Source organism: Nycticebus coucang, chromosome 17 (genome assembly GCF_027406575.1).
Source record: "Nycticebus coucang isolate mNycCou1 chromosome 17, mNycCou1.pri, whole genome shotgun sequence".
Classification (NCBI taxonomy): domain Eukaryota; kingdom Metazoa; phylum Chordata; class Mammalia; order Primates; family Lorisidae; genus Nycticebus; species Nycticebus coucang.
Genome location: NC_069796.1, coordinates 21,252,873 through 21,279,318, shown reverse-complemented (window position 1 = coordinate 21,279,318; position 26,446 = coordinate 21,252,873). Strand labels below are relative to the sequence as shown.

General features: G+C 42.7%; 1 protein-coding gene and 1 non-coding gene across 3 annotated transcripts in view; one reads left to right on the top strand and one right to left on the bottom strand.

The window, feature by feature from the left end:
- The window catches only part of SNX2 (sorting nexin 2), a 68,754-nt gene extending 53,567 nt beyond the window's left edge, over positions 1-15,187 (bottom strand). The window contains exons 1-2 of one of the 2 annotated variants that reach the window (XM_053566185.1): positions 14,985-15,105; positions 9,487-9,629 (exon numbers count right to left, since the gene is read on the bottom strand). In XM_053566185.1, coding sequence (XP_053422160.1) covers positions 9,487-9,501 — 15 coding nt within the window. In that variant the 5' untranslated portion in view covers positions 9,502-9,629; positions 14,985-15,105. Of the gene's footprint in view, positions 1-9,486; positions 9,630-14,984 lie in introns of both variants that reach the window. The other variant, XM_053566184.1, reaches the window with a different exon arrangement.
- Positions 15,188-24,633: 9,446 nt separating this feature from the next.
- Positions 24,634-24,740, top strand: LOC128569349 (U6 spliceosomal RNA). Its single transcript, XR_008375313.1, has one exon. It is a non-coding gene; the product is annotated as a U6 spliceosomal RNA (small nuclear RNA).
- The last annotated feature ends 1,706 nt before the right edge of the window (positions 24,741-26,446 follow it).

Here is a 26,446-nt window from a genome sequence, read left to right as displayed (position 1 = left end):
GGGATACTGATCATCGGAGAAAATATGGATGTGTAGGGGCATGAATGAAATCCCTGTAGTTTCCACTCAATTTTGGTGTGAAATCTGAAAGTGCTTCAAAAGGTAAAGTCTATTTTTTTTTTTTTTTTTTGAGACAGAGTCTTACTCTGTTGGCCAGGCTAGAGTGCCGTGCCATCAGCACACTTCATAGCAAGCTCAAATTCCTGGGTTCTGAGTAGCTGAAGGCTGTGCACACACCACAATGCCCAGCTAATTTTTTCTATTTTTAAAAGAGACATGACATGAAAGCTATAACCCAGTTATAACCTAAGAATAGGAGGAAGGGGGAGAGGGGGAGAGGGAGAGGATGGGCGGAGGGAGGGTGATTGGTGGGATTACACCTGCAGTGCATCTTACAAGGGTACATGTGAAACTTAGTAAACGTAGAATATAAATGTCTTAACATAATAACTAAGAAAATGCCAGGAAGGCTATGTTAACCAGTGTGATGAAAATGTGTCAAATGGTCTATAAAACCAGTGTATGGTGCCCCATGATCGCATTAATGTACACAGCTATGATTTAATAATAAAAAAAATTAATTAATTAATTACAAAAAAGAGAGAGAGACACGGTCTCACTCTTGCTCAGGCTGGTCTTAAAATCCTGATCTTGAGCTATCCACCAACCTCAGCCTCCCAGAGTGCTAGGACTACAAGCATGAGCCATGAACCCAGCCAAATCTTTTTTTTTTTTCCCCCAAGTAGCAGAGTGACATAGTGGCATTTATTGACACAGAAAGATGCTTATAATAAAAGATTATGAGGAAATAGGTAGCTACACAATTTCCTTACAATATACATTAAAAATTATGTTGCTTTGTATTTCTTCTCTTTATCCTTCCAGAAACTAAGATATATTTCTATTGAATAAGATACAAACACTAAGATTTCACATATAACTTGTAAATTCAACTTCATTTTAGATAATTTCTTATATCCAAACTTTCAAAATTTCCCAGGAAATCAGAAATGGTCTGAACCATTTGTACATTCATCTGTCTATAGTAAATATAGACAGTGAATTTCTTTGGGTACCAATTTTCTTGTATATACTACGTATAATGAGGGGTACATCAGATAACTGCAATTCTTTTTTTTTTTGAGACACGGTCTTGCTCTGTCATTCAGGCTAGAGTGCGCTGGTGTCATCATAGCTCATTGTAACCTCAAACTCCTGGGCTCAAGTGATCTTCCTGCCTCAATCTCTTGAAGAGCTGAGACTATAAGCATACACCATCACTGCTGGCTAATTTTTTTTTATTATTATTGTTGGGGATTCACTGAGGGTATAGAGAACCAGGTTACGCTCATTGCATTTGTTAGGTAAAGTCCCTCTTATAATTGTGTCCTACCTCCAAGAGGTATGTCACACACTGTGACCCTCCCCCCACCACCCTCTCTCCATTTTTTTTTTTTTTTTTATTGTTGGGGATTCATTGAGAGTACAATAAGCCAGGTTACACTGATTGCAATTGTTAGGTAAAGTCCCTCTTGCAATCATGTCTTGCCCCCATAAAGTGTGACACACACCAAGGCCCCACCCCCCTCCCTCTTTCTGTTCCCCCCCCATAACCATAATTGTCATTAATTGTCCTCATATCAAAATCGCTCTCTCCATTTTTTTATAGAAATGTGGTTTTGCTCTTGCTCTGGCTGCTCTTGAAATCCTAGCCTCAGATGATCCTCCCAACTTGGCCTCCCAAAGATCTAGGATTATAGATTTAGATCTATAATGCCCAGCCCAATTTTTTGGTTTTGATAACTGTATTATTTTTGTGTATAATGTTAGCTTTATAACACATGGGCTCTAATATTCTTTACAACTTTTCTGTAAATCTAGAATTATTTCAAACTTAAAGATTTAAAAAATTGCAAATGCATTTAGTTATTTTAAGTTAATGTCTTTAAGGTATACACAAATACATGCAATCTCAGATTTTTTGATTATCTGACCAATTACTGTTCCCAGCCATAACGTCTACTACATTTGCATGAGTTTAAATCTCATTTTCAAAGTAAATAAAAATTCACTAAAAAGTCTACTCTCTCTCCTCACACACACAATATACTATCTTTATTAAAATCAGAGAAATAGATGGGCGTGGTGGTGTAATCACAGCACTGAGAGGCTGAGGAGGGAGAATTGCTTGAGCTCAGGAGTTTGAGACCTGCCTGAGTAACAGTGAGACCCTGACTCCTAAAAAAATGGAAAAAACCAGCCAGGTGCTTCAGTAAGCACCTGTAATCCCAGTGGCTTGGCTTGATGCCTGTAGCACAGTGGTTACGGCACCAGTCACATACACTGAGGGTGGTGGGTTCAAATCTGGCCCGGGCCAGCTGAAAACAACAATGACAACTGCATGAAAAAAATAGCTGGGCGTTGTGGCAGACGCCTGTAGTCCCAGCTACTTGGGAGGCTGAGGCAAGAGAATCACTTGGGCCCAAGAGTTTGAGGTTGCTGATGAGCTGTGACACCACAGCACTCTACCTAGGAAAACAGCTTGAGACTGTCTCAAAAAAAAAAAAAAAGAATGTTTATTTTGAAGATATGATACAGGAGGGAACCTTGGATGAAAGAAGAGCAACAGAAATGTTAAATACAGTACACAGCTATTATACAGGTAAACTATTTGCAATCTGTAATGTATTCTTATAACTGAATATTCATATCATGCTAGTAGCATAGTTGTCTGACACCAGAATCAGGGAAAGAGAAAAACTAACTTAATGTTTATATAACAAAACCCTTTCATCTCATAGACTAGAGCCCAAGATGAAGTGTAGGATGGGAGTGATGTGGGTGGTGGGCAACTTCAAGAGGCTGCTGGGGCAGCAGTCACAATGCTATGGAAAGGCTATGAGAAGTGCACTTCCTTTGGGTGTCCATCTATTGGCAGCTAAGAATGCTGCACTTCACCTTATAAAGAGCAACCATGAGGCAGTTATTCACTAAAGCCTGAAAAGACCCACTTATCTCTCTCTCTGCTTCTTCCAAACTTTTTCCAGGTTCCTAGTGAGTGAGAGAAGAGCTATTCTGTAATGCAGGGGTCCTCAAACTATGACCCGCGGGCCACATGCGGCCCACTGAGGACATTTATCTGGCCCGCCGGGTGTTTTTGCCACCCTGCCCGTTCTGCTTAGCAGCCCACTTGACCCGGCCCGCAGTGCACATGTGTGGAATGTGCGCCAACTCTCCGACTCCGCTCCTTCTCTCTGTCTCTTCCAGCCACTCGTTTTTGCTGTCCTGCTTAGCAGCCCACTCATCCCAGCCCGCAGTGCGCATGTGTGGAATGTGTCCCACACTCTCCGACTCCCCTCCTACTCTCTGACTCCCCTCCTCTCTGTCTCTAGACTCCTCCTCTCAGTCTCTTGTGTAATGGGAGGAGTCACCAGGTTGCCTGCTGCTGCCTAAGGACCGAGGTAAGAACAAGTTAGGATATATACATTTTTTGAAGTAAGGAGGTCTATTTTTTAATTTTATTTTGCAGTTAGTAAGGCCTTTTTTTTGCGGTTAAGGGAGGCCATTTTTCCTGAAGTTAGGAGGTCTTTTTTTTGCAGATAGTGGGCGCCTTCTTTTTGAAGTTAGAAGAGCCCTTTTTTTTGAAGTTAGGAGAGCTGTTTTTTTTTTTTAAGTTAGTTAGTTGGTTGGGGGTGGTTTCTAGGGGGGTTGCATCACAGTGATAATGCAAATAGTCAGCGCTCAGTGCTAATGCAAATTGTTAGTGCTCAGTATTAATGCGAATTGTCAGCAGTGTTATCGCTAATGGTCAGCGGTCAGTGTTAATGCAATTGGTCAGTGCTCAGTATTATCGCATGGGGGTCCCAAACTGGTAATCTGCCTAGGGTCCCATGGCAACTTAATCCAGCTCTGCAGACAGCCGAGGAGTAGGAAACCCAATTTAACTGACAGTAAGTGCATTTATATTCTAATTGCTATTCAGTTGTGTATGATGTTGTATGTTGTGTCTGTGTAAGCCCCGGTTCACACTGCTGCAATCTCTGGGCAGTGCATATATAAGCATATGGCTGAACTTGCATTAGATTCAGAAGAAAAAAGGCATACATGCCTTCTTTTTTTCCTGCAGTGGAATCTGATCGCATTGATCTTCTCACCCATGCGATCAGATTCCTGTGCGAGTTCATAGATCACAGTGCAGTTCACACAGGGTAGTGTGAACTGGAAAGGTGGTGGAGGAACCGGTCTGTAATCATGCCTGTTCCTGCACCGCACCAGTGTGAGCCTGAGGTAAAAGTGAAGTTCCACCATATGGGCACTGGCGAGGCTGAAATGATGTGGACCGGGCAAGGCTGCATTGATGGACACCGATCAGACTGCACTGATGGGCAGTGCAGTTTATATGTCTCTGTGTGGGCAAAGTTACTGCTGGTATATTGTTTTTGGAGAGCTGTATATATATATATATATGTATTTTACTAATAGCAATTTGGAATCTCTAGGAAACAATATCAAGAAAGAGAAAAATTGACTCGGAGTGTAGGATATTCAAAGAACAGTGGACTCATGATTACTTTTTCATGCAGTACAAGGAAAAAGCTATGTGTTTGATATGCCAGAATATAGTGTCTGTGGTCAAAGAATACAATTTGTGTTGACACTATCAAACTCAACATAAAGATAAACATGATTGTTTGGTTGGAGAAGTGAGAAAAGATAAAATATTAAAACTGAAATATACATTGACAACTCAGCAAAATACTTTTGTGAAGTAGAAACAGCTAAATACTTCATCACTGTGAGCAAGTTTTCAAGTTGCCAAGCTAATAGCATGCACTGGCAGACCATTCATGGAGAGAGAATTTGTTAAAGAATGCCTTTTTTCTGTTGCCAAAGAGATGTGTCCAGAGAAGGCCGATTTATTTAGTACAGTGAGTCTTTCAGGACCAATTACACAAAGGATTGAAGAAATGGGAGACAATTTGCATCAGCATTTGCAAAACTCTGCAAAAAAAACTTTCCTATTTTTCCTTGGCACTCGATGAAAGTAATGATGTTCGTGATTCTGTGCAACTTCTAATTTTTATTCGTGGGACTACTGACTATTTCAAAGTCACAGAAGAGCTTGCTGCACTGCAAAGCATCAAAGGAACAACTACAGGACAGGATATCTATGAAAAAGTTTGCCAAACTGAATAGTCTGGAGCTGGTCTGGGCAGAACTAGCCAGTGTGACAACTGATGGTGCTCCTGGCATGGTGGGGTCTAAGAAAGGAGTAATTGCTCGCATTAACCAAGAGATGGACAAAAATAACCATTCTCATCCAATAGCCATACACTGCCTCATCCACCAACAAGCACTGTGTAGTAAATCACTGAAGTGGGACTCTGTTATGAAAACCGTGGTATCTTGTGTTAACTTCATTACAGGTAATGCACTAAACCACAATTTCAGGAATTTCTGTCTGAGCTAAATGTTGCCTGTGAAGATGTTCTGTACCACAAAGAAGTCCATTGGCTGAGTCGAGGGAGAGTTTTGAAACATTTTTATGACTTACTTCCACAGATTACAGCTTTTCTGCTTTCAAAAAACAAAGAAGTACCAGAGCTCAATGATGCAGAATGGAAATGGCACCTTGCCTTTCTGAGAGATGTAACAGAGCTACTCAACAGTTTCAATGTGCAACTTTAAGGAAAGAGGAAGCTAATCTGTGCTAAGCAATCACATGTGAAAGCATTTGAAATAAAATTAGGCCTCCTCATCAAACAAGCGAAGGAGGAAAATTTCTGCCATCTCCCCACAATTCAAAATCTGTTAGCGGAAAATCCATTTTTGAAATAAAATTAGGCCTCCTCATCAAACAAGCGAAGGAGGAAAATTTCTGCCATCTCCCCACAATTCAAAATCTGTTAGCGGAAAATCCATTGGTTGCATTCCCAAACAAAACGTGTGGATTCACTGGAAAAGTTGCAAAAGGAATTCCAATTTAGATTTAAAGAGCTTCATCTCCATGAAAAGGACATACAGCTTTTCTGTAACCCATTTTATATTGACACTGAAAATGTGAATACGATTTACCAAATGGAACTGGCTGACCTGCAGAATTGTGACTCTCTGAAATATGCATTCAAGTCAAGCAGCTCTGCAATTGTGCCTCTTCCGGCACCTAATTTCTACGCATCTCTCCCCTCTGAGACATATCCTCATCTCAGGAACCATGCACTCAAAATGGCAACCATCTTTGGCAGGACTTATGTCTGTGAACAGACATTTTCCAGAATGAAACATCTGAAATCTCCAACCAGATCTAGACTAACTGACGCACACTTGCATCACTTGTTACGACTAGCATGACAAATATGGAACACGACATTGACCATCTCATTAGCCAAAAGCAGGCCCATAGTTCCCATTGAAATACTGGTAAGTTTGTCGATTTAACTTTACTTGTTCTTCATTTTAAATATTGTATTTGTTTCCGTTTTTTTTTTTTTTTACTTCAAAATAAGATATGTGCAGTGTGCATGGGAATTTGTTCATAGTTTTTTTTTTTTTTTTAACTATAGTCCGGCCGTCCAACAGTCTGAGGGACAGTGAACTGGCCCCCTGTTTAAAAAGTTTGAGGACCCCTGCTCTAATGGATGGAAAGGACTGTGGAGAGTGACCAGCAAAGGAGAAAGTTATGATGAAAAGGAAGACTGAGAGCTTCTCTGCCTGAATGAAGTACAAATTCTGTGTAATCAGAACCACAGTTGTCTAAGATATGCAACCACAGGACAGGCGCAGTGGCTTATACCTGTAATCATAGCACTTTGGGAGGTCAAAGTGGGAGGATTGCTTGAGCTTGCAAGTTTGAGACCAGCCAAGCAAGATCAAGACACTGTCACTACTAGGAGCAGGAAAATTAGCTGAGCATCATGGTGCAGGTCTGTAGTCTAAGCAAATCAGGGAGCTGAGGCAGGAGGATCATTTGAGCCCAGGAGTTTGAGGTGTGACAGAATGAGACTCAGTGTGACAGGATGAGACTCTATCTCCACAACAAAAAAGCAACTGAGAAGACATCAGTATTCTTAACAAATCAATATTCTTTTACTCCCCCACACCATCACTTAGTAGAGGTGTGGAAGTTTTTTTTTTTAGAGACAAGAGTTTTACTTTGTCACCCTCGGTAGAGTGCCAGGGCGTTACAGCTCACAGCAACCTCCAGCTCTTGGGCTTAGGCGATTCTCTTGCCTCAGCCTCCCAAGTAGCTGGGACTACAGGCACTCACCACAACGCCTGGCTATTTTTTTGTTGCAGTTTGGGGCTGGATTCAAACCTTCCACTCTCGGTATATAGGGCCAGTGCCCTACTCACTGAGCCACAGGCACTGCCCGTGAAAGAGATTTTTTTTTTTTTGAGACAGAGCCTCAAGCTGTCACCTTGGGTAGAGTGCCATGGCATCAAGGTTCACAGCAACCTCCAACTCCTAGGCTCAAGCGATTCTCCTGCCTCCTCCTCCCATCTAGCTTACAGATGCCTGCCACAATGCCCGCCTTTTTTTTTGGTTGCAGCGGTCACTATTGTTTGGCGGGCCTGAGCTGGATTCGAACCCGCCAGCTCAGGTGTATGTATGTGGCTGGTGCCTTAGCTGCTTGAGCCACAGGTGCTGAGCCGGAAGAGGTTTTTTAATAAAGAATTTTAAGGTTTTCAATTAAAAAGTAGTGTTTGGATTCCATCCAAAATCAAAAAGGCCCACTACAATTGTCCCTTTTCCTCCCCTCTACAGCAGACACTAAAAACTCCTCGGGATGGATAGAATACAAAAAGCAACAACATAAAAGTAAGTAACAGCCAGCAGATTGGGGAGAGAGCCAAAATTTGAAAAATGATCCTTACAAGGATCTGTTTTGCCATTTTTTTCTTGCATTCTGTCTCAGTTTTTCCTGAGGATAGCACCAATTGCAGAACTATGCATGACTATGTGTGGTCAGCAACAACTTCAAGGAAAATTCCATCTTTCTGGCCATAACATTGGGGTCTCTGTAACTTAGAAAATATGGGTATAAAACCCTTTTTCTTTCTTTTCCCTCTGTTTTCTCTCCTGGTCCCAGCTTGAGGCTGATCTAGTTGCTTAAGGGCACGACACGGCGGTGATGAAAATACTGACATCAAAAACGCCAAGAGGGGAAGTGTCCTTTCTTCTTTTCTGCTGTAGACCCAGCTGGCTGCTGTGAAAGTAGGCAAGGTTATGAAACCCAGGAAAGTAGTGCTAGGCTTAGCTAGATGCTACTCTGAACACAAAGCTGTCATTGTTAAGTACTTTGATGGCGGCACCTCAGACTGCCCCTACCGCCATGTTCTAGTGGCTAGCACTGATCACTACCCACACACAGTGACAGCTGACATGGGCAAGAAGGTGATACCCAAGAAATCATCTTTTGGGAAAGTTTATAACTACAATCGCCTCATGCCTACAAGGTTCTGTGGATATACGCTTGGACAAAACCAACTTCAGAGAGACTGCTTCTATTTATTTATTTTTTAGACAGAGTCTCCCTTTGCTGCCCTTGGGTAGAGTGCCCTGGCGCCATAGCTCACAACAACCTCAGACTCTTGGGATCAAGTGATTTCTCTTGCCTTAGTCTCCCTAGTAGCTGGGACTATAGACACTCGCCACAACACCTGGCTATTTTTAGAGACGGGGTCTTGCTCTAGCTTAGACTAGTCTTGAACTCATGAGCTTAGGTGATCCACTCGCCTCTACCTCCCAAAGTGCTGGGATCACAGGCATGAGCCTGGCCTTATTTATTTTTAAGACACAGTCTTACTCAGTCACCCTGGATAGACTGCTGTGGCATAGCTCACAGAAACGTCAAACTCTTGGGCTTAAGTGACCCTCTTATCTCAGCCTCCTTAGTAGCTGGGACTACAGGTGCCTGCCACTATATCCAGCTAGTTTTTCTATTTTTCGTAGAGATGAAGGTCTTGCTTTGCTCAGGACAGTCTGGAGAAACTCCTGAGCTCAGGTGATCCACCCACCTCGGGCTCCCAGGCCTAGAGGTCCTGCTCATAAATGCAAAGCCCAATGGGAAGCCCAAGGTAAAGTTTGAAGAGAGGTACAAGTGGGCAAGAACTAATATTTCTTCCAGAAGCTGTGGGTTTTAGATGTGTTTTGTTTCAGTCCTTAAAGAGAGCATCTAATTCTCTGAACAACTGAACCAGGAGAAGGGAACTAGTAGTCTGATGAGAAAGGGGTAGAACCCTCATTAATATTTTCTCTCCTGTGTTTTTTTTTGCTTTTCTGCAAGATGGGCTCAAGCAGGGCAAAAGTATGTGACAGTACAAGTAGCTACAACTCTCAGAGGAGCTTATGTTTCTAGGCAGAGAAGCTGGAAAGAGAGGTCCCTGGGAGGCAAAGAGCAGGAAGCAATGCATCCTAGAAAAGAGACAAATGGAGAACAGGATTTCTTAATCCTACAAAGGAAGCTACAAAAATCATGGGCTTACCTCCAAGCTGCACATTTGTAGAATAGACTCAAAACAGTATATAAATTTTCCACGGGTCTCTCATGTTTTAGTACATGTTGCAAGCAGAGGCATCTACGCTTGTTCTGGACTATCTTGTCATGAATGATTATATAGTGAACCACCTTGGAAGACAGAGAAAGAGAAGTGTCTCTTTTCTAGGCAAAGATCATGTTTCTTTACTATGCAGTATAATAAAGATAGGGAGACATTTCCTATTATAAATTATTTTGGGTCCCTAGGCTTGGGTTTCTCAGCTGTGACACAAATCAAACACAGGTGCAGCATCCACCTGGGCCCGTCCACCTCAACCCTCTGGGACATAAGGGCCAAGGGGAATTGCCACAAACATGATACTCATGCTGCTTGCTGTGGTAGGAGTAATAAAGTCCTTTATTGAGTCTTCTAGCAACCATTAAACTGGGTAAAATTTTAGACCCTTTACAGTTCTTGACATAAAGTCAGTAAACTTGTAGATCAACAGAAAATATTCGATCTGAATAACAAAAAAAAAAAAAAAATGAAAAAAAAAAGATTGTTAGGGACCTATGAAACAATATAAAAAAGTTTAACATTCATCTTCTTGGAGTCCTACAAACAGAGGCAGAAAGCAGTGAATGAAGGAAAAAATGAAAAATATTTCAAGAAATGATGAGTAAAACCTTCTCAAATTTGGTGAAATACGTAAGTTTACAGATTCAAGAACAAGCAAAATCCAAACAGGACAATCTTAGAGAAAACAAGATCCAGTCATATGATACAAAGCGGCTGAAAAGCAAAAAACAAAAAAATAACAACAAAAAAAGCCACCCAAAGCAACTAAAAAACCTAAAAAATTACATTTAGGGAAATGATTACAATGACTATGTAATGCCCATCAGAAATCACAGAGACCAGAGGACAGTGGCACAAAACCTTTAAAGGGCTGAAGGAAAAGAAATGTAAATTCAGTATTCTGTATCTATCAAAAATATCCTTCAAGAATGAAGCCATGCCAGGCGAGGTGGCTCACACCTGCAATTCTAGCACTCTGGGAGGCCAAGGTGGGTGGGTTGCTTGAGTTGGAGACCAGCCTGAACAAAAATGGGACCTCATCTCTACTAAAAATAGAAAAAAGGATAGCTTGAACCTGAGTTGGAAGTTGCTGTGAGCTATGATGCCCCAGCACTCTACCCAGCTTGAGATTCTGTCTAAAAAAAAAAAAAAAAAAAGAATGAAGAAAATGATTGTTAGGGTCTACGAAATGTAAAAAAGTTTAAGACAGACTCGGATTAAAAAAAAAACAAAACAAAAAAACAAACACTCAGATGGAAAAAAAAAAAACAACCAAAGAATCTGCTGTCACCAGACCAGCTTTCAAAGTAAAAAAAAAAAAAAAAGTGTGCTAAAAGAAGTTCTTCAGACTGACATTATTTATAGGATAAACTAATGAAAACTGGATCTTCATGTATAACAGAAGCACGGAAATGGTAACTAAGGAAACAGAAAAGATTGTTTCTTCTCTAAGTTATTTATTTAAAATAAGGTGTGAAGATTGAAAGCAAAAATTGTAACTTTGGTAAGGTTTTCAACGCATGAAAATATAATACATATGATAACTATAACATAAAAGAGGTAAATGAAACTGTATAATTATAAAACTCTGCATTTTACTTGAGGAAGTATATTAACCCTAATTGGTCTGTGAAAGGTTAGGTATATGTCTTTTAATGCATAGAGCAACCACTAACACACATATATAAAGGTAGTAAGCAAAAAGTCCAATAGCTAAATTAAAATGAAATACTAATGAAAGTTAAAGTAATACCAAAGAAAGAAGGAAAAGGAGGGCGGCGCCTGTGGCTCAGTTGGTAAGGCGCCGGCCCCATATACCGAGAGTGGCGGGTTCAAACCTGGCCCCAGCTGAACTGCAACAAAAAAATAGCCGGGCGTTGTGGCGGGCGCCTATAGTCCCAGCTACTTGGGAGGCTGAGGCAAGAGAATCGCTTAAGCCCAGGAGTTGGAGGTTGCTGTGAGCTGTGTGATGCCATGGCCCTCTACCAAGGGCCATAAAGTGAGACTCTGTCTCTACAAAAAAAAAAAAAAAAAAGAAAGAAGGAAAAGGAAATGAAAAAAACAGAAGGAAAAAATAAACAAATAAAATAGTAGATCTAATCCAACCATGATAATAATTACATTAAATGTAAATAGTCTAAATATTCCAATTAGAAGAGATGGCCAAATTGGACACAAAAATAACTACACAGAATACGCTGCCTATGACAAACCTACTCTAAAGAGAAAACTAAGTTAAAATAATCGGCCAGGTGTGGTGGCTCACACCTGTAATCCTAGCACTCTGGGAAACAGAGGCTGGTGTACTGCTTGAACTCAGGAGTTTAAGAACAGCCTAAGCAAGGGCATGATCATTTCTATTAAAAACAGAAAAAAATATGCCAGGAGCTGTGGTGCACACCTGTAGTCACAGCTAATTGGGAGGCTGAGACAAGAGGATCACTCAAATCCAAGAATTTGAGGTTGCTGTGAGCTATAACACTATAACACTCTACCTAGGGTGAAGTGAGCCTCTGTCTTGAAAAAAGAGGAAGAAATTAAAGAACATTCATTTGTATGTCTTCTTTCGATTTATGGTTTGGGTAATAAATAATTTCTTAGGTAATAACTATTTAAGGCAGGTGACCCACAACAAAATCACATCACCCAAGGCCTTGCAACTAATGTTATCTACAGACCAGAACCACTGTCCTCAGGAAAGCTTGTTAAAAATGCAGACCATTGGCGGGGTACAGTAACTCTAATCACCACACTTTGGGAGGCTGAGATGGGAGGATCACTTGAGCTCAGGAGCTTGAGACCATCCTGGGCAAGAGCGGGACACTGTGTCTACAAAAACTAAAAAAAATTAGCCGGGCATGGTGGTGCATGTTTGTAGTCTCAGCTACTGGGGAGGATGAAGCAGAAGGATGGCTAGAGCCTGGGAGTTTGAAATTGCAGTGAACTATGATGATGATGCCAGTCAAATCCAGGCAATAGAGTAAGACCTTGTCTCAAGAAAAAAAAAAATCTGGCACTGTATGTGACAGCGACATAGTAAGACTGTCTCAAAAAAGAAATTTGCCCTCGGTAGAGTGCCCTGACGTCACGGCTCACAGCAACCTCAAACTCTTGGGCTCAAGTGATTCTCTTGCCTCAGCCTCCCAGGTAGCTGGGGACTACAGGAGCCAGCCACAACGCCCGGCTCTCTTTTGTTACAGTTGTCATTGTTGGTTAGCTGGCCTGGGACAGGTTCGAACCTGCCAACTTTGGTGTATGTAGCTGGCGCCATAACCACTGTACTATGGGTGTAGAGCCAATAAAGCATTTCTTTAGAGAAGTTTAGGTATTCTGAAAAATTCTGCTATATATCCTATCCCAAATAGTTTGAAAAGAAAAAAAAATTTGAATTTACAAACCTCATGACCATACCACCTTCTAAAATCAATAACCAGAAAGACTACATGAAATAAGGGATTTAGAAGAACAAGCAAAAACAACTGTATTTACAATTTTCTCAGTACCATTAACCAAGGTAAATTTAAAATATTCATAATCAAACTTTACAGACTTTTACTGAAACCACCCACATGTAACTTTAAAAATACAGATTATAGTTCCTTTTATTCAACTTTAGACGACCTCACTAAAACAGAATACTTACTGGGGTCAATCAAGTTTGTTCTGATTCTTGCTGATAGAAAACCTGTTACCCCCAAAAGGAATACAGGTCTTAGCATCCTGCAGACAGTAACTTTCTTTCTTTATTTGTTTCTTTTTAGTTTCAGACCTGTGTGGTAACACTGCAGGCAGTAACTTTCAACACGTTAAGGTACAGTACATATTAAGAGCTAAAAGATGGGCGGCGCCTGTGGCTCAGTGAGTAGGGCGCCGGCCCTGTATGCCGAGGGTGGCGGGTTCAAACCCAGCCCCGGCCAAACTACAACAAAAAAATAGCCGGACGTTGTGGCGGGCGCCTGTAGTCCCAGCTACTCGGGAGGCTGAGGCAGGAGAATCGCCTAAGCCCAGGAGTTGGAGGTTGCTGTGAGCTGCGTGACGCCACGGCACTCTACTGAGGGCAATAAAGTGAAACTCTGTCTCCACAAAAAAAAAAAAAAAAGAGCTAAAAGGTTAACAACCTCCTAAAATATCTTCCGCAAAATACTTTTTACTAATCCTTAGGAGGTGCTGGTTTTGAAAATTAATCCAGCAAACATTTACTAAATACAAATGTCAAACATTTTGTGAGAAATACAGAAATGATCAAAACACCAGCCCCAGGAAGCCTATAACCTGAGGGGTGGTGACATTTGGCTGGGACATTGCACATGCAATTAGCTGAATGTGGTCAGTGTGCTAAAAATGGTTCCCTTAGTTCCCAGTTTCAGGTAACTGAATTTCAGATAATGGATATTTTATAGTAATTTCTAATTGATTTGGTGCAGAGTTGAACAAACTAAGAAAGCTTATTAAAAAGTCCTTTATAAGGAAGTACAGCCTGAGGTAAACACTCTGTAAAATTTGCTATATTTTTAATATATACAAATAGCCTTCAACTTGAGACTTTGAGGCGTGTCTGCTCTCATCAAATGCAAAGCAATTCAAACATGAACTAGATACAGGACGACCCAATACAGTTATGTTCATAGAGGGTGTTTCCTTTGACAAAAACAGGAACAGAGATCGCTGACCATGCGAGAAAAGAGGAAAAAGGAATAGAGCTCTGCTGCTATTTCTACCCTGGTAACTTAACACACACACACGCACACCCCCACACCCACACCCACACAAGGGCAGTTTCCTGGACTACTCCCTCCTTACATATTAAAAACACTATGACCCCTAAAAAAGTCTAAGAACTAAAGACAGTTAAAAACAGGCAAATGCATTTACCTACATAACAGTTCAAAACAGACGCACCACGAAGGGCCAAGACCGGGCAAAGTGCATTCCCAGGCTCCTTACAGACCCTCAGCCCCTCAGCGCTCACTTCACCGCTCTCCCCTTTTAGGGGCACACTCTCCCAGGGGAAGGGAAAGCAAGCACCTCTCCAGAGAAGCTACGGAAGCCCCAGGTGAGCGCAGTGGCGGTTTACTGGGATCCAGGGCAAAGCCTTCCCCAGCCTGGAAGGAGAGGTACCACGGACACGGAGGAAGGCCAGCTAAGCAGGGAAGGGGCGCTGCGATGCTCCGTCGGGGCCCGGCCGCTCAGAGGATCACATCGGCACCCCAGGGCCGTAAGCTGCTCTCCTTAGGAGGCCTCGCCACCCAGGCTAACCCCTAAACCACTGACAGGCACCCCAGGTGGGCCCGCGTCACAGGTGTCACCCCGTGCGTCCCTGTAAACCCGGGGGGTGGGGAGGGACAAGTCGGCACGGGGAAAGAAGCAACTAAAGGTGAGACGCGCGGCAGCGGCGCAGCGCAGCACCTATGGCGACGCGGTCTCACCTCTAGGGTGGAGACAGTGCTGGTGAACAGGTCCTCTCCGTCCTCCAGCTCCTCAAAGTCGGTGGGCTTCGCGTCCCCAAGCGGAGGAGGTTCCCTCTCGGCCGCCATCTTCGTTCGCCCTGACGACTGCGCGAGCGGGGCCTAGCGGACCTGTCACGTGAGCACGCACGGCTGGGCTGGCGCGCGGCCCCGCCGACTCCCCGCCTCCCGCCTCCTGGCCCGGCCTGCTGAGGCCCCGCCCACCTGGCGAGGTCCCGCCCCCAGCCTCGTGATCGCCCCTCCTCTCACCTCCACATCTGGGAAGTTGCCTCCTTTTCCCCGCCAACGTGCTTACCTGACTTAGGTGGAAGAATCTTGGACTATTATTACCACGTCATCTTAGCAGGACTAGGCCAAATATTTCTGTTGGCCCTGACAGTTATTAAAATTTCTGTCGGAAGTATCTTGGGGACTAGTGGACTTGATTACACCCAGGCTCAGGGCAAGACTGAATATGGGTGGAAGAGATAAGTACACTTTCTTAAATCTCTTTAGAACAATCCAGTAGAACTCTCTGATGTGATGGAAATGTACTGTGCTGTCCAGTATAGTATCCATTGGCCACTTGTGACTCCAGAGCACTTGAAATGTGGCTAGTGTGAGGAATGGAATTTTTAATTTAATTAACTTATTTATTTATTTAGTTGTGAGACAGAGTCTCACTATGGTGCCCTCAGTAGAGTGCCTTGGCGTCACAGCTCACAGCAACCTCAAACTCTTGGGCTTAAGCAATTCTCTTGTCTCAGCCTCCCAAGTAGCTGGGACTACAGGCCCCTACCACAACGCCTGGCTATTTTTTTGTTCCAGTTGTCATTGTTTAGCAGGCCCAGGCTAGGTTCAAACCCGCCAGCCTGGGTGTATGTGGTTGGCGCCCAACCTACTGAGCTGTGGGCGCCACCTATTTACTTATTTTTTGAGACAGAGTCTCAGTTTGTCGCAGTGGGTAGAGTGCCCTGGGTGCTGTAGCTCACAGCAACCTCAAACTCCTGGGCTCAAGTGATTGTCTTGCCTCAACCTCCAGAGTATCTGAGACTACAGGCTCCCACTACCACTTCCAGCTAGTTTTTCGGTTTTTCTATTTTTAGTAGAGACCGTCTTCCCTCTGGTCCTAAACTCATAAACTCAGAATATCCACCCACCCCAGCCTCGAGGACTATATAGCATAAGCCACAGAGCCCAGCCTTTTCATTTTATTTAATGTTAATTAAGGTAAATTACACATTGCAACTCCAGGTAACAAAGGGGCCCTATAAATATGTTCTCTGTAGTTTACTCTAGTTTCATCATGAGCCAGACAGTCTTTCCCTCAATAAAGTAAGAGTCAAAAAGGGTGGAAAGGTGACAGGAAAATCAATTCAACGGATGGTAAGAGTACCATGCTCACATCCCTGGGCCTGCACTCTACCATCTATGGATAGTCTGTTGGCTGTCACCCATGAGAATCTTCAACTCTTAGGAAAGCTCACCGCCTAGCTTGAGATAATTCTTCTCTGTTTCCTTGGAATTTACCCATGCTTCTGTGTATTGCTACCTTCTGTCTTGTGCTATGGTTATTTACATCCCCAGCTTATCTTTTAGTGCATATCTGATTTAGTTGAAATACAGGTGCTATTGCTTATGTAGAGACCCGTGTTGCAAGTGGCTTGGAAAATATACAAGTTTAACTGTGCCTAATGGAGGACCAGGCCTGGTATGGTGGTGCACTTGTAGTCCTAGCTACTTGGCAAGCTGAGGCAGGGATCAAGTTCCTGCTTGAGCCCATGAGTTTGAAGTTGCTATGAGCTGAGACATAGCACTCTATCCCTGGAAAACAGGGAGACTGTCTCAAAAAAAAAAAAAAAAAAAAGAAAGGGAAAAGAATTATATCAGCAGGCTGGGGAGGTGGCTTATTTCTGTAATCCTACCACTTTGGGAAACAGGCAGAAGGATTGCTTGAGACTAGGATTTCAAGATCATTCAGAGCAAGAGAGAGACCCAAGGTCTGCAAAAAAACAGACATCCTATTGGTTCTGCTTCTCTGGCGATCCCTAACAAATACACAGTATAGATTATCCTTTCAAGAAATGTGAGGCTTGGAGACCTTTCCTCCATGGTTAGGGCTCTGGCTGGTGGGTTGGAACCAGCCAGGGCCTGCTAAACAACAATGACAACAATAACAAAACAAAACAAAAAAAATAGCTGGGCATTCTGGTAGGTGCCTGTAGTTCCAGCTACTTGGGAGGCTGAGGCAAGAGAATTACTTAAGCCAAGAGTTTGAAGTTGCTGTGAGTTCTGATTCCATGGCACTTTACCAAAGGCGACATAGTGAGACTGTGTCTCAAGAAAAAAAAAAAAAAAAGAAGAAAGAAAGAAATGTAAATGGAGGCCAGTTAATGTTGCTCATGCAAGTAATCCCAGCACTTTGGAAGGCTAAAGCAGGCAGATGGTTTGAGCTCAGGAGTTCAAGGCCAACCTGAGGAAGAGTGAGACCCCATCTGTAAAAAATAGCCAGGCATTGTGGCAGGTGCCTGTAGTCCCAGCTACGAGGGAGGCTGAGGCAAGAGGATTGCTCGAACCCATGAGTTTTTGGTTGCTGTGAGCTATAACGCTTAGATGCCAGGGCACTCTGTATAGCACAACAAAATGAAACTGTGTCTCAAACAAACAAACAAACAAAGAAGGGTGGCCAGAAGGTGGTGACCTGAGAGAGAATACACCATCAACACTCACAAGTCCATGGAGTGGGCTTCAAGAAAATGCAGAAATTTTGTGCATTGATGCCAGGCTCAACAAAGCTGTCTGGGCTAAAGGCATAACAAATGTCCCATACTGTATACCTGTGTGGTTGACTAGAAAACTTAATGACGATGAAGATTCACCAAACAAGCTCTATACTTTGTTTTTTTTTTGAAACAGAGTCTCACTATGTCACCCTCGGTAGAGTGCTGTGGTGTCACAGCTCACAGTAACCTCAAACTCTTGGGCTTTAGCGATTCTCTTGCCTCAGCCTCCCCAGTACCTGGGACTACAAGTGCCTGCCACAATGCCTGGCTATTTTTTGGTTGCAGTTGTCATTGTTTAGCTGACCCGGGCTGGATTTGAATCCGCCAGCCTGGGTGTATGTGGCCAGTGCCATAACCACTGTGCTAGGGCCGCTGAGCCACAAGTTCTATACTTTGGTTACCTATCGTACCTGTTACTACTTTCAAATATCTACGGGCAGTCAATGTGGATGAGAACTAACTGGTGATTGTCAGATATATCAAATAAAGTTATAAACCCACAAAAATAAAAATAAAAGAAGGAACAGCTACTCTGGAGGCTGAGGCAGGAGGATTACTTGAGGCCAGGTGTTCAAGACCAGCCTGCACAACATAACAAGATCCATTTCTTAAAAAATAGAGATTGAGAGAGAAAGAGAAAAGGGGTATTTCTTCCCCTGAGTGTAGAGAGATGGGAGTGAGAATTTATGCTAGTTAGCTATCATTTCATAATAAATCATACCAAAACTTAGTGGTTGAAAACAACCATTATTTCTCATGAGTTTGCAAGTTAGCTAGGCAGTCGTAGTGAACCAGATTTGGCAGAGCCTGTTTCTGGGCTTGTTCGTAGGCTGTGCTCAGCTGACAGATGGATTGGCTGGGTGCTGGTCTTGGCGAGGACCATTCAGCTCTGCTCCGTGTGCTCTCATCTTCCCCAGGTTAGCATGGGCTTCTGTTCAGGGTCCTGGCAGACTTCCAAATAGACGGTGGGAATACACAGGGACTTCTTCAGGCCTCCACAAAAGGAAGTTACATGGCCAACCCCAGAGTCAGAAGGGGAAGGGACTACAAAATTGCAGGACAAAGGGGATGGAAAAGGGACACCAGTAATGCCATTAGTTTACTCCACGTAGATGTATTGGTGGATTTGTTTGTAAATACAGGAATAAAAAGAGGAAAAGTCAACACTCAATATTTTTTGAGGAGAAGAAAATTTATTCATTGATTTTGAGGCAGAGTCTCATTTTGTCCCCATTGGTAGAGTGCTGTGGCATCACAGCTCCCAGCACCTCAGACTCCTGGGCTCAAGAGGTTCTCTCACCTCCCGAGTAGCTGGGATTACAGGCACCTGCCACAACGTCTGGATATATATGTATATGTATGTGTATATATATATATATATATTTTTTTTTTTTTTAGAGGTGGGGTCTCACTCTAGCTCAGGCTGGTCTCCAACTTGTCAGCTCAGGTGACCCACCCACTTCGGCCTCCCAGAGGCTTACTTACAAGTTTGAGCCACTGCGCCTAGCCAGGGGAAGAAAATTTAATTACTAAGAGAAAAGAGGACAGTGTGAGAGTAAATGACCTGAGGAAGTTGAAGAGTATTTTTAGTGAGCAGGCGTAGAATTAGACCATTCCCAGGGATGTATAAGGGATTGGCAAGTAGTATTGAAAGCCTAAATGAGATGGAAACCATATGCTTCTGATAGAAATAATCCCCGCATTTGTGTGATTTTCTCCAATAGCCTAGCAATGTTGAAGGAGTGGAGCTGGACAGTTGGATTAATTCTACGCCAGGCTTCTTTAGGATCATCTTGGTGGAGGGACAAGGAGGCTAAAGATTTAGAAGCCTCTCAATAGGGAGGAGTGCCCAGAAATATGTGGTTTCCAAGAACAAGGAGTGATGGCAGGTGGCATCATCTCAAGGAATTTTTTCAAGAGTCTTAAAAAAGTGATGGTATGCTATATTTAGAACCCAGCGTGAGCTGTATTTTTGGGGAGAAGCGGCATATTACTCAAGGCATGAAGGTTAAGGTAACTTTCTGGGAAGAACCAGATAAGGTAAGGACATTTGTTTTTAAGGGAATTGGGGCTCTGGAAGGCAGAGTAAAAAGGGTGAAGATGGAATTCAACTATGGATGGAGGAATATGTGGGAGTTGAAGGGAACAGGTCAGGCCTCCTCAGGAGATACCTTATCTTTGAACACTTGGTGAGTGAGGTGACATATAGGACAGCAGCTTTCAACAAATAAAAACTGGGGAGGTGTCTGTGGCTCAGTAGGTAGGGTGCCGGCCCCATATACTGAGGGTGGTGGGTTCGAACCTGGCTCTGGCCAAACAGCAACAAAAAAATAGCCACGTGTTCTGGCAGGTGCCTGTAGTCCCAACTACTTGGGAGGCTGAGGCAACAGAATCCCTTAAGCCCAGGAGTTGGAGGTTGCTGTGAGCTGTGATGCCACGGCACTCTACCGAGGGCAATAAAGTGAAACTCTGTCTCTAAAAAAAAAATAATAATAAAATAAAAGAAAAAAACTGATTAATAAAAAAGAATTCATTATGATCCTCTACGTTTATATTGGAAAATAATCATTTGATTGCTTAAATAAGTATGATTGGTTATCAAGTGAAAACATTTAAGCTCCTTATTGGGAGATAACAAAGGGTTTCCTATTTGTTAGAAAGAAAGGGAGGAAAGGAGGAAGGAAGAAAGAAATAAAGGGAAAGGCGTGATGCCGGAGCAAGGGAGGGAGGGAGGAAGTCAAGCATAGTGTTTTGTTTTTTTTTCCATAAGCCATAATTTGAACAAATAAACTACCATTACTATAAAATCATCAGCCAATCCTTAATTAGTGACATTACTAATAGCTGTGAAGTGGCTTTGACCCTTAAAGAGCTTAAGTGTGAACTTTGTGGGTCCACCTCCTAGCAGCTCTTCTTTGATCTCTATCACCTCTGAGCCCAACCCCCTCCTCTCCTCCTCCTCCTTAGCCTGCTCAATGTGAAGACAGTAATGAGGATAAAGACCTTAATGATGATCCATTTCTACTTAATCAGTTGTAAATATATTTTCTTTTCCTTATGATGTTTCCTTTTTTTTTTTTTGAGACAGAGTCTCACTCTGTCAACCCTGGCTAGAGTACTGTGGCATCATAGCTCACAGCAACCTCAAACTCTTCAGCTCTAGCATCTTCTTGCCTCAGCTTCCTGAGTAGCTGAGACTACAGGTGCCCACCAAAACAGCAGGCTAGTTTTTCTATTTTTGGTAGAGATGGGGGGTTCTCACTTGCTCAGGCTGATCTTCAATTCCTGAGCTCAGGCCATCCACTTGCCTTGGCCTCCCAGAGTGCTAGGATTACAAGTGGGAGCCACCTCACCCAGCCTCCTTACAATGTTCCTAATAACATTTTCTTTTTTGTAGCTTATTTGATGGTAAGAAAACGGTATATAATACATAAATACAGACTCTGTGTTAATCAAATGTTTATATTATCAGTAAGACTTCTACTCAACATAGGCTATTAATAGTTAAGTTTGGGGGAAACAAAAAATTATATGCCAATTTTGACTGCATGGTGGTAAGTACCCCAATCCCTGCATTATTCAGGGGTCAACTGTATTGTGCGACCCCTATATCCCAGTCCCTGTATGGCAGCAGAGTCCTATAAACTAAAATATTCTTTCATGCTTGCTTCTTCACTTGTGTTTCTTGAACACCGTGAAGGGAGGGAGGGCATGCAGATGGTAGCAAGACTGGAACCACGAAACAAGAAAACCTTAACTTTCTCCTCCATTGAAAAAAAATCCAGGGCTGGGCACCATGGCTCACACCTGTAATCACAGCACTTGGGAGGCCCAGGCAGGTGGATTACCTGAGCTGATGAGTTCAAGACCAACCTCAATAAGAGCGAGACCCTTGTCTCTATTTTTTTTTTTTTTTTTTAGAGACAGAGTCTCAGTATATCACCCCCCGGTAGAGTGCTGTGGCATCACAGCTCACAGCAACCTCCAACTCCTGGGCTTAAGCGATTCTCTTGCCTCAGCCTCCTGAGTAGCTGGGACTGCAGGCACCTGCCACAACGTCCGGCTATTTTTTTGGTTGCAGTTTGGCCGGGGCCAGGTTCAAACCCGCCACCCTCTGTATACAGGGCTGGCGCCCTACCCACTGACCCACAGGCGCCGCCCATGAGACCCCTGTCTCTACCAAATAGCCAGTGTTGTGGCGGGCACCTGTTGTCCCAGCTACCTGGGAGGCTGAGGCAAGAGAATCACTTGAAACCAAGAGTTTGAGGTTGCTGTGAGCTAAGATGCCATGACACTCTTCCAAGGGTGACCAAGTGAGACTCTGTCTCACAAAAAAACCAAAAACAAAACTCATCCTATCAACTTTCCGTGTCCTTCTATCATCCCCAAATACCCCAGTAACAAAATCTTCACCCTACACCTCTGAGCTGTGTTTTTCTACTGCCTACCTGCTCCATACTCCCCTGGCCTGAAGTGTCCTGAGTTCCACCCCTACGATCACAGTTGGCTTCTCAGAACCCCTCCACGCTTGGTTTAATGCTCTGCTGTCACCATCTTGTAATTAATAATTTAAAAAATAATAATTTTAAATAAGAGGCTTCACATTTTCCATTTGGAACAGGAGTCTGGTCTGCAGATTATGGGAGCCGGTCTGCCGGTTATCACGGCATGAAAGGACAGCAGGACCGGGTGACTTATCACCCCAGGGCGGGAAAGACTCCAGCTGGTGTCCCCCTCTCACTGCTTTTCCTAACAGAATTGACAAGGTGACTTTGGTCCACCTCACTCATAGCTCTCCCCTCTTTCACCCCTGAACAGGGGTGAAAATTGTAGACATTTACATATTAATTATGTCTGTCCCACCACACATACTTTTGAGGACAGTAAGTCAAGGTCAGTCATGTACGTGTACGTGCTTAACTTTGCAAGAACTAGCTCATATAAAGAAAAGCTTAAAATAATTTTTTTGTAGAGTAGAACATTAGCACAAAACAAAAAAATATTTGGTATTTCTGAGAGATACATTTTTATGAACACAGAATTCTAGGGACAGTGTTATTTACCCTAGTGAGCTAAAATGGGAATGGAAACTATGAGACATTGAGAAAAGGCCTGAGCAAATAAGAAACAGCATTTGAGGTCAGGTAAAGAACCTGGACTAAAAACAAACAAAATAAAACAAAACTAAAAAACAGCTTACTGCAGCCTCTTTTTTTTTTTTTCAATTCTAGTCATGAACCCTGTCTCCTACATCAGAGACATTCTTGTTCCAGTGAAAGATTATATCTTTCTATCCTTCATCACCCTTGACATGGTGCCTTATACATTGTAGTCCTCAATCAATATTTGTTGTTTGAAAAAAAAAAAAAAAAAAAAAAAATATTTGTTGTTTGATTGAAAATTGTAAATCTAAAAGAGAAACAGAGCCAATTCTTTTAGATCAAAGGAAGCAAACTGTCAGCCCGAAGGCTTGACACAGATGGGTTTTATTTGGCCCACACTGGTTTTTTATATTTTAATCAACTAGCAATATTTAAGAATCAGGAAATCTCACATAAAAGTCTAGATTTCTGGGCTTCTCTTTAAAAAATTAAAGACCTGGCTACATATGGCCCAGATCTCTGTGAGCAACCTTGTCCACCCTGCTGTTTATCCAAAACGAATATGTTTTCCTTTATTATGGCAGAGACTGTTGATTCTCCAAATTCATCCTTACCCCATTCTTCCTCTCCAGTTTCAGTAGGCATCATGGTAACCCAGAATAAAGAGAATTTCTTCTCCCTTACAGCCAAGGATGGTCATGTGAATAAGTTCTGGCCTGCCTATTTAATGTGCAAACACAGTACATGCAACTTATTGGGAATGTCTTTAAAAGGAGGAGGCCTGCCCTACTCCCAGCTTCTTCTTCTACAGGTTGGAATTCAAATGTAATTTCTGGAACTCTGGCAGCCATTTTGCACCATATAATAAACATGAGATTTGTATAGCAATAAAGACGCCTGAGTCCCTGGCTCTGAGATTCTGGTCCCTCGGCCCAGAGATGTCTATCTTAGGCTTTTATGAGACTGAAAAAAACTTCCATGTTATTTAAGCCACCATTGGGCTTGGCATTCGTAGCTCAGTGAGTAGGGCGCTGGCCATATACACCGAAGCTGGCAGGTTCGAGCCTGGCCCAGGCCTGCTAAACAGCAATGACAACTGCAACTAAAAAATAACCAGGTATTGTGGCAGGTGCCTGTAGTCCCAGCTACTTGGGAGGCTGAGGCAAGAGAATTGCTTAAGCCCAAGTGTTGGAGGTTGCTGTGAGCTGTGACACCACAGCACTCTACCGGGGGTGACGTAGTAAGATTCTGTCTCAAAAAAAAAATAATAATAATAATTTTCACACATTTGTGTAACTCTTTTTTTGAAACCAATGAGCCAACAAACTAGAATTAGTGAGAAATTCCATCCATTGGGGAGTTTTTATAAAAAAGAAAAAAAAAGTTTAAGCCAATATCTACCCCTTTCCTAAAATAGTCTCCAGCAAAGCCTAAAACAGGTGGGGAACCTTTTCATGTTGGAAGGCTGCATTCAAGAAACTTCAGGGCAGCGCCTGTGGCTCAAGGAGTAGGGCGCTGGTTCCATATGCTGGAGGTGGCGGGTTCAAACCCAGCCCCGGCAAAAAAACACAAAGAACAAAAAAAAAAACTGCAATTAGATATACTTAAAAATGGCTTGAATGCAGTGGCTCACACCTGTAATCCTAGCACTTTGGGAGACCCAGGCTGGTAGATTGCTTGAGTTCAGGAGTTCGACACCAGCCTGTGCAAGAGCAAGACCCTGTCTCTACTAAAAACAGAAAAACGGTGCTTGCTTTGGCAGCACATATACTAAAATTGGAATGATACAGAGAAGATTAGCGTGGCCCCTGCGCAAGGATGACATGCAAGTTTGTGGAGCGTTCCATGTTTTTGTTTAAAAAATTAAAAAAAATAGAAAAACTAGCAGGGCATTGTGGTGGGGACCTATAGTCCCAGCTACTCAGGAGGCTGAAGCAACAGGATCTCTTAAGCCCAAGAGTTTAAGGTTGCTGTGAGCTATGATACCACTTCACTCTACTGAGGACAACAAAGTAAAACTCTGTCTCAAAAAAGAAAAAAAAATAGATATACTTAAACATGTACATTATTTTGTAAAAACCTAACTATTATGTTCTTAATAATTTCAAAAAATAAAAACTATTTGTTAAAGTTATCTAACCTTTTGATGACTTTGTTGTGTCTGCTTTTTGTTGGAAAGAATTTGAATATTTGTTTGCAGCATGGAGGTCCACAGTTTCGGTTGATTCTCTAGACAGGTGGCAGTCAATTGTTACCTTAAGGGCATCTTGATTTGGGTTGGGTAGAAGAATGCAGATCTGTAGCAGTTAACCACTGTGATAAAAATGTGTCAAATGGTTTATGAAACGAGTGTATGATGCCCCATGATCATATCAATGTATACAGTTATGATTTAATAAAAAAAAAACAAAAAACTGAAAAAATAAAATTGGAGAAATGCTGGGTTAACTGGAAACAAAAAAAAAAGAAAAAAAGAAAAGCAAGAAAGCATTTGGGGGCATATTGCCCAAAGGCATGGATATTCTGCATTTTTCCTATTTCTATTGGCTCTTTCTTAGTATCAAACAATGACTTTAAAAGGTTGTCAGTTTCTTTTTGTGAGAATTTCTGAAGATAATCACTTTGCATAGTGCCAGGACCCTTCCATCTCAATAGCAATTACAATGAGACTTTCCATCTCTGAGGCTTGACTCTCCCTTAGATATAAAGCAAGCTGATGGCCTTTGATTAAATATAACAGTGTAAGTTTTAGGTACCAATAGTATGTGATATGTTTTAAAAGACTTGGAGAGTCCCTTTTGCTTTTAAGCCCTTCCCTAAATGACAGATTTCCCTTGACACGGCTGGGCAGCACTGCCATTGTCTTGCCTGTCATTGAGAGGACCACATCCAGCCAGCCCAATAGGAGAGAGGACCAGATGACCTTCTTTCTGGGGCAGCATAACACAATGGAGCTCAAATCCAGCTAGCTGTCAGCTTATTTGTGTTGACCGTGTTTGTTGGAGAAGGGTCAAGCTCAAGCTCCCTGAAGTATCTCCTCCTACCCATCTCTTCCTCTTGCCCAGACTGGTGAAAGAAATTAATCTTTAGCCTCTTCTTGGCTAAGGATCCTTTCTTTTCTCTCCCAGAAGGATCCTTTCTTTTCTCTCCCAGAAGTCATCAGAGCATGGGGAGGTGCAACCAATTTACTGTGTCTTCGTGTACAAGTCAACTTACCGTGATCTGTGGTTCTGAATATTTAATGTGCATCAGAAACCCCTGCAGGGCTGGAGAAAATAGTTTTCTGGGCTCTACCTCCAGCATTTCTGATTCAAACTCTCTGGGGTGGAGATAAGAATTTACTTTTCTAGTGGTGGCTCATAGTTGTAATCCTAGCACTCTGGGAGGCTGGGACTAGTGGATTGCTTGAGCTTGGGAATTTGAGACAAGTCTGAGCAAGAGCAAGACCCCATCTCTACTAAAAATAGAAAAACTAGGGGTGGCACCTGTGGCTCAGTCGGTAAGGCGCCGGCCCCATATACCGAGGGTGGCGGGTTCAAACCCAGCCCTGGCCAAACTG